This window comes from Camelus ferus, chromosome 7 (genome assembly GCF_009834535.1).
Source record: "Camelus ferus isolate YT-003-E chromosome 7, BCGSAC_Cfer_1.0, whole genome shotgun sequence".
Taxonomy (NCBI): Eukaryota; Metazoa; Chordata; class Mammalia; order Artiodactyla; family Camelidae; genus Camelus; species Camelus ferus.
In genome coordinates this window covers 66,128,406-66,143,846 of record NC_045702.1, presented here as the reverse complement: position 1 = coordinate 66,143,846, position 15,441 = coordinate 66,128,406, and the positions used below count along the sequence as shown (strand labels likewise).

The 15,441-nt window shown below is 37.5% G+C and overlaps 1 protein-coding gene across 1 annotated transcript in view; it reads right to left on the bottom strand.

Moving 5' to 3' along the window:
* The window catches only part of ABCB1 (ATP binding cassette subfamily B member 1), a 93,094-nt gene that overhangs the window by 62,438 nt on the left and 15,215 nt on the right, over positions 1-15,441 (bottom strand). Inside the window, 4 exon segments of the mRNA XM_032484071.1 lie at positions 1,351-1,522; positions 1,945-2,136; positions 4,092-4,143; positions 13,682-13,853. Of these exon segments, the coding sequence (XP_032339962.1) occupies positions 1,351-1,522; positions 1,945-2,136; positions 4,092-4,143; positions 13,682-13,853 (588 nt within the window).

Here is a 15,441-nt window from a genome sequence, read left to right as displayed (position 1 = left end):
AAATCATAGCAAAAGTTTATGGCAGAATGAGGAGTAAAACTGAGGTCTCCAGCAATAGGCTAGGGTTCTGTTTATTATATAAATACTTTCTAAAGCAATACGTAATTAATTATTAAAAGATTTCCTATTTTATTTCTCCTAACTTAACTAGAACAAATATCAATACATTTTAAAACAGTTTTCCAACAAATACTGGTATGAAGAGTCTGCCACCTGACTTGCTTAATATTTTAGTAAATAGAAAAGTCAATTAACACAAGTACTTCTGCCAAATATTTCAGCAGACTGATAGAAATGCAGTTTAGCCACTAAGAACACCATTTAAACATTGTATGACTCCCAGCAACAAAGGAACAGAGTCCTCAGAACTTCAATCTCTTCTCCTGTTAAATGAAATATTTATACTTCAGAAAGATATGTATTTGCCTGACACAGTAGTTGCTCAAAAATTGGTAGCTATTGTTTGTAATAACAAAGTAATATCCATCTTACAGAGTTAAATTTCTAAAACTTCTTAATACTGAACAGTCTGGTTTATTTTGTGTTAGGCTTAGCTTTGGTTGGCTTTTGTTTTACATCCCTTTGCTACACAAATTTGTATAATTTCTTTCTTTGTCTAATTTCTCTAAGAAGTTACGTACTGGGCCAATCTCTCCACTGTCACCCACTCTTACAACACATCAGTTTAAAATGAACCCCACACCCAGTCTTGAAAGAGAAAAGCCTGTGTGCAGAGGTGGGAGGGCCATTTGTGCTGCTTTGCATTCGTGACTGGGAGGGAGAGCTGCAGACTTAGGATTTACAGGCATGCGGGACTAGAAAATATCTCTCTTTAGATATGTTGAAACACAGAGCCATTTAAAACACTGACAAAACTGTTAAATCAATTTACAAACTAAATAAAATCTACAAAACATTAAAATCAATAATGTTAACTGAATGGGACATGTGTCTTGTTCACTGAACTTGAACCTCTACTTGAATCTCTACTTGGGAATATGGAATTGCCTATGAGTGAACACAGACAGCTCTTTAAGACTTGAGGATGCCTTTATATGAAGGCAGAGAATGAGATGTGAGAGCTACTTCCTTCTTTCTCATCCCTTCCTCAAATAACTGCAGGGTCCAGGACACCACAGACTCCTCGTGGGTATAGGACTCAGGGAGACTGCATCTGCTTATTTCCACTGATTTTGAACAGAAGATTTAAAACCAACTATCAAGTATAGAGTCAAGGTCATCATGACAAAAACAGTCTTCTGCTTTGGGTGGAGAGGAAGGGTGTGGGGTGTGTGTGATGTGTGTGGGGGTGGAGACAGTTTAAACTCTGGATTCACAGGTTTCACCTACCTTTGCCCAGACAGCTGCTGATAGACCAAGAACAGGACTGATGGCCAAAATCACAAGGGTTAACTTCCAACCATGGGTAAATCCTACTATAAAACCAGTGAAGAACGTTGCCATTGACTGAAAGAACATTCCAATTTTGTCACCAATGCCTTCATTAATTTTGGAGACATCACTGAAAGAACAGACAGTGTTAGAAATAAACATCACAAGTGTGAACCCAAAACTTTTTTTCCTGAAACCAGTTGCTGTTTGTTTTAGTGTAGGGTATGAGTTTACTTCTAGGATCTTGCTCAGAAATTTTCCCAGAAAGTATCATACTGCTCTAATGCACACTCCCGGAGGATGTCTTGAACCTGGCAAGTCCAATCCCTCACTCAGTGCTAGCCATGCAGGTACCCTGGTGCCCTGGGAGGAGGGGTGGGGAGTTCTGGGAACAAACAGATGCATAAGACACATTCGTAGCTAAGAAGGAATTTAGTTTCATAATTCTTTCTGAGTGATGCACTAACATCTCTTAACACATCTGAGGACATCTGTTTCATTTTAATAAGAATAAGAACCACATCTGTGTTCAACATAAACCCAGGTACTTACTCTGCGAGTCGGGTGTTAAGCTCTCCAACATCATGCACATCAAACCAGCCGATCTCCTGTCGCATGATAGCATGAAAAAACTGTTTTCGAATTTTGTGTATTTGTCTTCCAGCTGCCAGGCACCAGAATGAAACCTGGATGTAAGCAGCAATGAGCACCCCAGCACCGATTCCGCTGTAATAGTAGGCGTACCTGCGAAACAACCAGAACACTGCACATGCTCTTTCTCACTGATGTGTCTCTCCCCAACAGAGACTCATCCTGACTTTTTCGGTTATCTGGCTATCCTGCCCTCCTTAGCAAGCAGAGGTGATGCTCGGCATCCAATTACAGCGGCCTTGTTGTAGTGTAATGGTTAAGAGTGTCGTTTCTGTTTTGGCTGAAATCCCAGCTCTTCACTTAACTGCTGTGTAACCGTGGGCAAGCTGCTTATTAACATTTCTAAGCCTCAGTTTTCTAGATGGTAAGATGGAGATAGGAAGTGTAACTCAGTACTGTGTGAATACACTTGGACTCATGCCCAGCACATAGTTAACACTCAGAAGATGCCAGTTTTTGTGAAAGACTTGTGTGGTGTCTCAAAGCATCACAGCATCAGATAAGATCATTGTTGTCCTGTGTACTTAGATGACCTCTGGATCAGTTGATGAGCACTTGGGGTGGTTTCTGTACATTGGAGAATGGAAAGAAGTGACAGAACTTGCCAGAAAGTGGAACCCAGAGATGGAAATGGTCCCCTGGCCTTATGGGCTATTAATCTGGCAAAGTTTAGATGCCAAGAGACAACTGAAAACAAAAAAGTATTTTCGTATCATCTACCCAACTGGCCATCGTGAGTTATTCTGAAATGCTTAATGAATCAAATAGTAGTTCTTCCAGTTTAAATGCTAATAAAAAACATGCACATCTTCTAAGACCAGACCCTTGATCAATGAGAAATGCTGAATTCATGTTTCCTCATTTGAGTCTTCATACTGAAAAAAAAGCAAACAACTCTTATGCTTCACTAAGCAATTACTTTTTAGGTTCAGACACTCATTCTAAAATGAAATATAGAATTCCAATATTCCCATTTTTCAAAATTCACTACTTGCCACCTTCAAATAAAAATGCTCGTATGAACGATGCAGAAGCTATAAAAATTGTGATATAATAGCCAGATAGTTGCTGATGTTAGTGTTCACAATTCTCTGTTCAACTCAGCAGGAATCTTGGTTAACATAGCTTCCCCAAGATAAATCAGGGAAGATGTAATGAGAATGCTAAATTTTAGTTAATAGATTATTTAATTATTATCCAAGTGTTAATGTTATAGCAAGAGATAGTCAAAAAGAAACCTCATTTAACAAGTAGAACTCATGCTGTAAACCACCAGTCTATATTTCATCAAACAAAATATGTATTTATATTTAAGCATTTATAAGATGACTACATGACATTCTGTTTTTCATCAATATTTTTTAAAATGCCTCTCCATAGGAATATTTGGAGGTACTTGCTTCTCATTTTTCAAAATGTGATCAAATGTCTCCATTTTATCCAAATCTACCAGTCCATTTATAGGATAATGTGGAATCATTATTTTCTGAATTACCAACTCATACCTTTGGACATGTTTTACAAGCTGTTCTGAGAGCAAACGTCAAGATAAGTAAATCATTAACGAAAATTTCCTAAGGTTAGTTCAGGTTACAAGGACTATATTTAACCTGGGATGTTTTGTTTCATTGTTTGGAATTAGATGCTGTATTTTAAAACAAGCAAACAAAAATCCTATTGACTGATCTCATTATATAATGACTGCAAGGGGGCAAACTAATACTTACAAAGCCACTGCAAATGATGTGATACTTAATTTAACTGCACTTTAAAAGGCCACGTGAGTGCCTGTAATTTCCCTGTAGATGATATTCTGCACTTACCACATACGTAGGTCTAATCTAGGCTTAAACTTAATTTCAGTATATCTTAATGCAGCAAATTACTTTCTTTAAAAAAAAATCCTACATTGCATCATACTAGAAAACTAACAATGATGTTGTTCTCCTCAAAACTTTGAGTCTTTATTATAATACAAAATTGTAAACATTGCTACAATTGGATAGAAACAGAAAAGCTTAGCAAGATTAAGGAAACTGTCTACTTACGTGGTCATATCCTTCTCCAGAGTGCTGCCAAAATTTGTACTGTTCATATAACCTACATCACCACAAAACAAACATATACCAGTATGTCTCTTTATTCTCTATTCAAAATAAGCACATAAAAATGAATCAAACTTGTGTCACTTATCCATTTACACAAAAACAGGTCAAACTGATTCCATTTTAACTACGTATAAGCATGATGGTATTCATTCAAACCCTTCACTGCTGGCTGTGTGTACAAACTAAATTCAATAAAGCTTATTTGCAAAAAGAAACTCACATTGATTAAGGAGCTGTCAGCAGAAATACTAGTGTCCTTGAATTAAAATATTTTATGAAGAAACAATCCCCTTTAAAATAGCACCCAAAGTAATAAAATACCTAGGTTTAAGTCTAACAAAGGAGGTGAAAGAATTATACACAGAAAACTATAAACCATTGATGAAGGAAATCAAAGAAGACTTAAAAAAAATGGAAAGATAACCCATCCTCTTGGATTGGAAGAATCAATATTGTTAAAATGGTCACACTACCCAAGGCAATCCACAGATTTAATGCAAATCCTATCCAATTACCCAGGACATATTTTACAGAACTAGAACAAATCATAATAAAAATTATATGGAACCACAAAAGACCTAGAATTGCCAAAGCATTACTGAAGAAAAAGAAAGAGGCTGGAGGAATAACTCCCCCAGACTTCAGACAATACTATAGAGCTACAGTCATCGAGACAGCACGGTATTGGTAGAAAAACAGACATATAGACCAAAGGAACAGAATAGAGAGCCCAGAAATGAACCCACAAAGTTTTGGTCAACTAATCGTCGACAAAGGAGGCAAGAATATACAATGGGATAAAGACAGTCTCTTCAGCAAACGGTGTTGGGAAAACTGGACAGCAGCATGTAAAGCAATGAAGCTAGAACACTCCCTTACACCATACACAAAAATAAACTCAAAATGGATCAAAGACTTAAACATAAGACAAGATACAATAAACCTCCTACAAGAAAATATAGGCAAAACATTATCTGACATACATCTCAAAAATGTTCTCCTAGAAAAGTCTACCCAAGCAATAGAAATAAAAGCAAGAATAAACAAATGGGACCTAATGAAACTTACAAGCTTCTGCACAGCAAAGGAAACCAGAAGTAAAACAAAACGACAACCTACGGAATGGGAGAAAATTTTTGCAAATGAAACCAACAAAGGCTTGATCTCCAGAATATATAAGCAGCTCATACTGACTTAATAAGAAAAAAACAAACAACCCAATCCAAAAACGGGCAGAAGACCTACACAAGCAATTCTCCAAGGAAGACATACAAATGATCAATAGGCACATGAAAAAATGCTCCATATCACTAATTATCAGAGAAATGCAAATCAAAACTACAATGAGGTATCACCTCACACCAGTCAGAATGGCCATTATTCAAAATTGCACAAATGACAAATGCTGGAGAGGCTGTGGAGAAAAGAGAACCCTCCTACACTGCTGGTGGGAATGTGGTTCGGTGCAGCCACTGTGGAAAACAGTGTGGAGATTCCTCAAAAGACTAGGAATAGACTTACTATATGACCCAGGAATTCCACTCCCGGGCATACATCCAGAAGGAACCCTACTTCAAGATGACACCTGCAACCCAATGTTCATAGCAGCACTATTTACAATAGCCAAGACATGGAAACAGCCTAAATGTCCATTGACAGATGACTGGATAAAGAAGAGGTGGTATATTTATACAATGGAATACTATTCAGCCATAAAAACTAACAACATAACACCATTTGCAGCAACATGGATGTTCCTGGAGAATGTCATTCTAAGTGAAGTAAGCCAAAAGAGAAAGAAAAATACCACATGAGATCGCTCATATGTGGAATCTAAAAAAAAAAAAAAAAAATACAAAACAGAAACAAACTCATAGACATAGAATACAAACTTGTGGTTGCCAAGGGGGCAGGGGGTGGAAAGGGATAGACTGGGATTTCAAAATGTAGAACAGATAAACAAGATTATACTATATAACACAGGGAAATATATACAAGATCTTATGGTAGCTCACAGAGAAAAAAATGTGACAATCAATATATATATGTTCATGTCTAACTTAAAAATTGTGCTCTACACTGGACTTTGACACAACATTGTAAAATGGTTATAAATCAATAAAAAGTGTTAAACAAAAGAAAACAGAAAATACTTTATGAAATATCACTCTATGACATAGAGAAAAATCTTTCCCAGAAGCTTTGTCCTGATAAATAAATACTAGTGCAGACTTGACAATAAAGCATTTAGTACTGAAAATCAAATACTGCATTTCTCCGGTTTTCTTTTTTATTTTAAAAATATAAAATACAAAGAGTAATGTAATAAACACCAGTGAACTCACTGTGAACAATTGGCAAATGTTAACATTTTGGGGGCAAGGTACATGAATACTGCAACATATCCCCTAAACACACACACACAATAGCTACTGCTCAATATTTTGGTGTGAATTTTTTCTGATTTTCTTTTCTGTATGCATGTATACACACACACAAACACACATACACCCTTCTTTTAAAAGACAGAATCACAGTCCACATTCAGTGGCCACTTCTCCATGTCAGCATGTGTGTCTATATGTGTATCTCCATTTTCTCAAAGTTGCGTCCATTTCTGTTGCTTCCAAGACTTTACTGTTAGAAGCAATGCTGGATTAAACATAGCTGTACACATATATCATATACGAATGTATCGTGAATATTTTTGTAGGATAAATTATCATAGTCAAGATCGCTGGACCAATGGGAGGCATACTTTAAATCTCGTAGTCATTTCAAAAGTTATGGTATGAGAGGACCTGGGGCAGATGACTGTGATTTTGACAGAAGTGGGAAAGGGGAGGAAAAGTTTTTCTGGAAAAGGGAACACAGACAAAAGTTCACAGAATGTTTGAAGAGTGAGTAAAGCAGTGTGGCAAGGGTGTAGGGTGTGTTAAATTGATGGAAGGAGGTGGATATATGTCTGGAAAGAGAATTTGGGCTCTGCAGGTAGGGTATGTAAAAACTAGTAGCCATTCAGTAGTTTTGAGCAGAAAAGGACAAAACAAGAGTTTGGTCTAGGATGACTCCGCTGCCAGCAATGTATAAGATTAACTGGAATGTTGGGGAGACTGAGAGATGGAGCTACTGCAAATATGGAAGGAAAGAGGGTCAAAATGAGAATAGGAGAGGAAAGTATTCTTAAGAGTTAAGAGGGAGAAGTTACAGGCTCTAGCAACTGATGGAACAGAAGTAGACAGAAGGACACTAAAAAAGGATCAAGACCTCACGTTTATGCAAGTAGATAATGGTGGTATCATGGTGGGAAATAAGAGGTCTGCAAAAAGAGGAGATCTGGTCAGATGTGAGAGAATTATTAATTCAGTTCTAAAGACTTATTTTGTGGTACCTGGGACATTCAACTGAAGATGCCCAATAAATATTCCAATTGTGGCCCTGGAGAGAGTTAGGGCTGAAGATGTAGGAGTCATGTGCTAGAGGTCACAGCTAAATTCAGGAAAGAAAAAAGCCCTCTCTTCTCACCTGTGAGGACAGGATGGTAGGTAAGGAGGAAATGATGACCAAGCAGAGAACCTCAGGGAGGACTACATTTAGGGGTAATATAGAAAACAGGAAGTAATAGAGAGGCAGGGATGTAGCAAAGCATGCAGCTAACAACCATGACTGCTTCCACCTTAAGTCAAATGCAATGATAAGTGTCCGGATCAATTTTTAATCAGCTATGAGATTGCTTCTGCTCCATATTTTCAAAGATAAAACAGGATATTAAATAGTTGGGTGAGGATTTTTCTCCAAATTAGTGTTAGAAGAGCTCTCATTAAGGATTTTCTATCTTATTTATCTAGACAGGAAATGTTTCTAAATGGTATTGTCACTAGTGCGTGTCATGACCAAATTCAGACACATTTTCAAATCTAAATAATATCTGGTTTTTACCCATAGCTACCACTAGTTTTCTCAATTCTAGACATAAAGGACCAAGAGAATTTGAACAAATATTCTTTGGAAATGGTATTGGAAAGTAAAAAATTACATTAAAGGTCAAAACTGACTCCTTTATTAAAGTTTATGTGTACATCTATTCTCTCTCCCTCTCTCTCATCCCCCCCTCAATAAATATATGAAATATATAGATACAGATATAGATATAGTTTCAGTGATCAGAAACCAACTCTAGTACCAAGTACATTTAATTCGTGCTTCAGTCGTGTCAAAATGTAACAATAGGTAAAAATGGAGCATTCAAGTCCACTGACACAGATGATCTTTACTCTCAAAGAATGTGATAAAGATGTTATATTCTTTCTACTCCCTCCAATCAACTTTTCTTTTCCTCCAATCAACTTCTATTAGAAGCTCTCTGGCCCAGAGATTTTTCTCTCCTGTATGGGCCTCTCCCAAAACTTGTAGCCTTAGGCATTTTTTTTTTCAGAAAATCAAAACTTTTAAGCTGAAATGACCTTAGAGAGCATATAGTCCAGTAACTTTGTACTTGTCCTTACAAGATCCTGTATCAAAGGGCAACTGCTCAGAACAATAGTTATAAAGAATAATATTGGAAAATTATCTAGAAATTAATATTATTTTTCAGTGGGAAAATCCAGAAACTCTCCGAGCTCTGTAACAGTATCAACCAAATAATCAGTAGAGGAAAGCCAAATATTTAAGTGTAGGTTTTATTTTGATAAAATATTTGCTTAGACTCTTGACCACTCCCTCTGTAACAGTATCAACCAAATAATCAGTAGAGGAAAGCCAAATATTTAAGTGTAGGTTTTATTTTGATAAAATATTTGCTTAGACTCTTGACCACTCCCGCCTCTTCTGACTTCCAGACCTCTTTCTCTGGGTTCATCCACTGCTCTGATCCCTCTTAGTCTCATTCGCTGGTTCCTTGTGTTCCCCCTCCTCCCTACATGTTGATGTTTCCCAGAACATCCCACAGCCGACTCCTGTATCTGTCCCAGAGCTACCCAAATCCTCTCCTTCCTTACCACCAGTGCTCTGGTTCAGGCCCCCATCATTTCTCACCTCTACTCTAACAAGAGTCTCCTAACTACGCTTTCTATTCCATTCAGGTCTTTATATTGCCACCAGATTTCTTCTTTTACTGAAAAGAAAGAAAGAAAACTGTCTTTATTAGTATATGTGGAATTAGTATATGTGGAAATTCCCAGGGAAACATACGAAGTCAGTCTGGTCAATTTCATAATACTACAATTATGATGTAGAATTCTTAAAAATGTACTAATATAGTTCCCTTTAAAGCCTTTTTCCCCCTGCTCTTGGGCATATGTCTAAATGCTTTAATTTAGTCTCTAGATATTATCTTTTTTTTTAATTGAAGTATAGTCAATTTACAATGTTGTGTTAATTTCTGGTGTACAACATAGTGACTCATTTATACTATATATATATTCCTTGTCAGATTCTTTTTCATTTTAGGCTATTATAAGGTATTGAATATAGTTCACTGTGCTAGATATTATCTGAACACTATCGATTTCTTTTTTTTTTTAATATTTTTTATTGAGTTATAGTTATTTTATAATGTTGTGTCAAATTCCAGTGTAGAGCACAATTTTTCAGTTATACATGAGCATATACATATTCATTGTCACATTTTTTTCCGCTGTGAGCTACCATAAGATCTTGTATATATTTCCCTGTGCTATACAGTATAATCTTGTTTATCTATTCTACATTTTGAAACTATTGATTTCTATCATTGTTTTCTGAGCTATTTTTTAAAATTTTTATTAAAGTTGATTTACAATTAAAAAAATTATTTTGGGGGGAGGTAATTAAGTTTATTTATTGTTTGTTTGTTTTAACAGAGATACTGGGGATTAAACCCAGGACCTTGTGCATGCTAAGTATGTGCTCTACCACTGAGCTATACCCACCCCCTTTGACTTACAATGTTGCTAGTTTCAGATGTACACAGTGATCCAGTTATACCTGTGTGTGTGTGTGTGTGTGTGTGTGTGTGTGTATTATTTTCCAGATTCTTTTCCATTACAAGTTATTACAAGATACTGAATATAGTTCCCTGTGCTATCTAGTAAGTCCTTGCTGTTTATCTATTTTATATATAGTAGTGTGTATATGTTCATCTCAAACTCCTAATTTATCCCTTCTCTCCTTACCTCTTTGGTAACCATAGCTAGTTTTCTATGTCTGTCACCAGATTTTATCTTTGGGAATAAAAACATAATTATGCTGCTTTTGTGAATAACCTTCAATGACAGTCTACTGCATAAAGGAGAAAGTCCAAGATCCGTAACAGGTCATATCAGTCCCTTTGCAATCTTACCACAATATACACAGGACAGGATAACACTTTTGAAATGTTACCCAATGATTTTGCAGATGTATTCTTTACCCCTACACCCTTCCCCTCAACCTGGTAGCGAGGGCTCTACACACTCACTGTCTGGAGGGAGGGCTGCCGCAGCTTGAAACAAAACAGTGGCCAAATTTCTGCTTGGTTTTTGTGTTCCTGAAGCCTTGGACCTTGGAGACTGGAGAGGAAACATTTTGCTTAAATTTCATAAGCCTACGTTCTACCCTTTTAGACTAAAAATTACTTTCCACATACTGAGAAGGGATGCAGTAGAGAACTGATGTGAGCTTTCTTCCTCCAAGCCTTTGTTTTTTTCTCTCTACCTGGAACACCTTTTACACAATTTTTCTCTTGGAAAAGACTCCTCCTCCATTAATCAGATCAATATGACCTCCTCTCAAGGGGCTCACCCAGAGCAAAGTGACTCACAGAACATCATAGTAAAAGACACATGATTCCATTTACTAAGTTAACACCACAATAGACGTAGGATGGTTTGTATACATCTGCGTGACTTCTTTATCTGTACATCAGTACACATCCTACTCTGTCTGCCTCTCCCAAAGACTGACCTGAGCCTCTCCGAAAGACTGACAAGTGGTTTCACAGAGCCACCACACATGCAGACCACTTACCAAAATATTCTAACCGGCTATTCTCCTATTTTGTATATAAGTCTCTCATAATTGTAGATATTTTTAGTCCAAAAGATATATAGCAGACCCCTACCTTATTACCTGGGGTAGGGAAAGCCTTTTCTAAAGCCAAGCAAGACTTCCAAGAAAGCCACAACTAAACAGCACCCGTCACTATGACTAAAGACTTCATACCACTTAGGGATCACATTATATTCCATTTTCATCTGACTCAAATATCTCAGTAAGTTTACTAGATTTAATGACTGAACATTCACGACCAGTATAAATAAAAAGTATGTGACATGTATACACTTCAGATTTCCTAACTGCTGAAATGAGATCAGAAAGGTGGTTTTCAAACCATCTTCCACAGAGCCTTCACTCCAGGCACTGTTCTAGATACCATGGACACAATCTAAAACAAGAGTACCATTTTTTCTAATCTCATTGGATTTTGGTGCCAGCAGGAAATTCTTTCACTTTCAGGCCCCAAACCTCATGTGACAGGGTACCACTGCTCAAATACTAAGATAGTTTTTCCCAGGAACTTCCTTTTCCCCCTTATGTCTTTTTTCCCATTTGAGAAGCTGTAATAAACAAGTAAACCAATAAATTAACAAGGTAATTTTAGAGTAGTAATTCTTCAAAAATAAAGCATTGATGCTAGAATAACTTTGGGTTGGGTTGAGGACAAAGGTCCTTCTGAGGGAGGCATTAATGGTAAGAAACTCTAACAGAGCAATAGGGCAGTTCTACATGGCCCCAAGCCAGGAAGGAGATGGGAGTATTCATTAACAGAGAGAAGGTTGTTGTGGGTGTACTGAGCGGATAATAAGCAATGAGACTGATGAGGCAGGAAGGGGCCAGATTATGTGGGCCACACAGGCCAATGGAAGGCATCTGTATTGACTCCAGGCTATGGAAAACCATCAGGATAGATGGGACCTGATGTATGTTTGTAAAAGCTCAGTCAGAGTGTGTTGAGAACTGGATGGGGGGGGCGGTGCGGGGGGCAAGAGAAGAAGCACAGAGAGGAGTCAGGAGGAGATGAGGATGGCTCTGGGCACAGGCTGCAGCCAGGGTTATGTGGTGGCTACACGTAAAGTGACCTCAGCACTGTTGCCAGGTGACAGGAGAGAGACAATTAGCAGAGATCCTGGCTCTAGGCTCCCCTCCCCTGCTTTCAACCAAGAAAGGTTCTCTTTGAGCTGTTTTACCTGGCAAGTTCCCATGATAGATATTATTTACACAGGGGATTCTCTGATTAAAGAAGATAGTAAACCACTGATTTCAATGATCTGCAAGGTCTATTCTGGTTCAAGAATACAATGATTCCAATTTTTCCAGCCTTCTTGTGTAGGAAGCCCCATCAACCGAAAGCAAGAGGAATTTGAATCTTTTGCCTAGATGATCGATCCCTCTGGCACCTGCCTGCTGCTCAGCCTGGCTGGGCTTAGTGCAGGTGACAGAGGTGACTCCAGAGCCACAGTCCCGTAATGTGTGCTGCTTCACACCTCTGGCCTGAGGAGCTGTGCCTCGTGGCTGACCTGCCTGAGATACAATATGTAGATCTACAGGATGGGAGAGAAAAGATGAAGTGAAAAGTGCTGGTGTTTGTTTCAATTCTAGGCAGAGTTTGAAACTACCAGCAGAGTGGGAAAAATACTGGACTAACAGGCAGGATTCCGGGCCTAGGAACTCAGCTCTGTCAACTAGCAAGCAATCCCATTGTGACCACATTGTCTCGACTTCCTGAGCACTGGTTTCTACATCTATAAAATTATGGGTTTGGGCTGGGTAATTTTCTTGGCTCTTTTTCAACTGTGAAATTCTGTGATTTGGTCATTTCATTTATTCATCCCATTTCTTAAGTACCTAGAATGGATCAGATACTGCCTGTCAAATATATATATATATTTTCTTTTCTTGCTGCTTTTTTTTAATATAGTGTAGAGATTACATTGTAACTAATCTACTTTTTGGCTTGAAAAAGCATTTTCCTAATAGTAACCAAAAAAAAAAAAAATCTGACCATAATACACTATTTCTAGAAAAACTAGCCATGTTTTAAGTTTTAACTCAAAAAATAAACAGCCACCTTCAACAAGGTACTTAGAAATATTCTGCCATTATTTAGTACTCAATCTTTCAGAAATTTACCTCTAAGAATTTTTCTAATGAGATGGTTAGCAGCAAGGGAAAGACTTGAGCAAATGAAAACAGATCCATCATGGAAATTTTGATGAAGTACTTTGGATTTAAGTCTTAGCTAACATTCCAGTTTGGAGTACACTCATAATGCTTTGTAGCACTCTCTTTTTCTACATATCTCTACCAATACTTCTCCACTGTATATTCTAGTGCTTGTGAGTACTATCTTCGCAAACTCATTACAAATATAAACTATATAGCTCCGCTCCCTCCCCCTCCCACAGCACTAAATATACTAGTGCATGTTTAGTAAGGGCTCTGCAAATGTCATTCTTAGTGAATAAATTTTTCTTCAGGCTGCCAGTAAAATCAGTACCATGAACAATACTTACTTCCATTAGTTATGTTTGAAGCAGTCATGTTTCCAAAATTTCCTACATTTGCAAAGCTATCCGTCATGTCTCCAAAAACCAGCATCATGAGGGGGAGTGCAGCTCCGTGGATGATGGCGGCCGTCGTCCCCAGCACCATGTACAATCTATCCAGCCAATTCGAATAGCGAAACTAAAAAATGAGAAAATACAGAGAATAGGAAGAATTAGTAGTTTCATGGATGGTTAGATCTGCTTCCTAAATACACTCCAAATCTAAACAGCTCTCAGACTACTATTGTGACCACCCTGGTCTAATGACTTAATTAGAAATGGGCATTTGATTCTTCTTTTGAGTTTTGACTTACTTCTTTATATTGGACTCTGCCTTTTTTTTAACTGAAGTACAGTTGATTTACATTACGTTAGTTTCAGATGTACCCTAGTGATTTAATAATTTTATGGATTATACTCTATTTAAAGTTGTTATAAAATATTGACTACATTCCCTGTGTTGTACAATATATTCTTGTAGCTTATATATTTTATGCACAGTAGTTTGTGTCTCTTAATCCCTACCCCTATCTTGCCCCTTTTCCCTTCCCTCCCCTTACTGGTGACACTAATTTGATCTCTATATCTATGAGTCTGTTTCTCTTTTGTTACATTCATTCACTTGTTTCATTTTTTAGATTCCACATGTAAGTGATAACATACAATATTTGTCTTTGTCTGCCTTATTTCACTAAGCTAATACACTCTAGGTACATCCATGTTGTTGTGAATGGCAGAATTTCATTCATTTTTATGTCTGAGTAGTATTCCACTGTATACACATAGGCCATATCTTCTTTATCCTTCCATCTATTGACGGACATTTAGGTTGCTTCCACAGTTTAGCAATTGTAAGTAATGCTGCTATGAACACTGAAGTGCATGTCTTTTCGAATTTGTGTTTTTGTTTTTTGCGAATCTATACCAAGAGTGGAATTGCTGAATCATATAGTATTTCTATTTTTAGTTTTTTGAGGCACCTCCATACTGTTTTCCATAGTGGCTGCACCAATTTACAGCCATACCATCTTGGACGTGCCCAATTTCATCTGCCTTCTCTTATATATGAGGGTTTGATGAGAGGCACAGAACTTTCTGGGAAATTACAAAAATCTCTAATGGCACAATAACAGAAATAATAGTATTTGTGCCTCTGATTTCCAAGAATAGAGGTCATTTTTCATCTCAAGATTTTTCAACCATGAAAAATATTAATTACCAAAGGCCCCTCAGAGGACACCATTAAGGAAACATATATGGTTGCTTTAAGAAAGTGGCTTGAGTCAAAGATCTGCTGCATAATGGCATCAGCATAAAGTAAAGTGATTTTAATGTAATTAGGCCTCTGTAGTGAGAAGGAAAAGGAAAGGAATGAGTTAGATGCATGCTTCCCAGAGAACAGTTTTCCTCATAAGATAGAATTCTGGCCATAATGACTGACCAGTGCAGATCTGCATAATCTCTTTCATCACAGGCAACTCACAAGAAAGAAAGAAGGATCTCTCTGCATCCAAAATGTGATGAGAAGAGGACACAGTAGGAGGAATGGGATTTGTGACAGGCCCACTTGGGAACCCAATTAATACTTCTCCTGTACAATTCAAGGAACTAGTTAAGTATCAAAAGAAAACCAAAGGAAAGAGAACAAATAGGATACAGCCAATTGTGAGGGGGATGGGGTAAACCTCCAGGCGGGGTGGCTATGCAAGATGTCAGTGTAGTTGGCA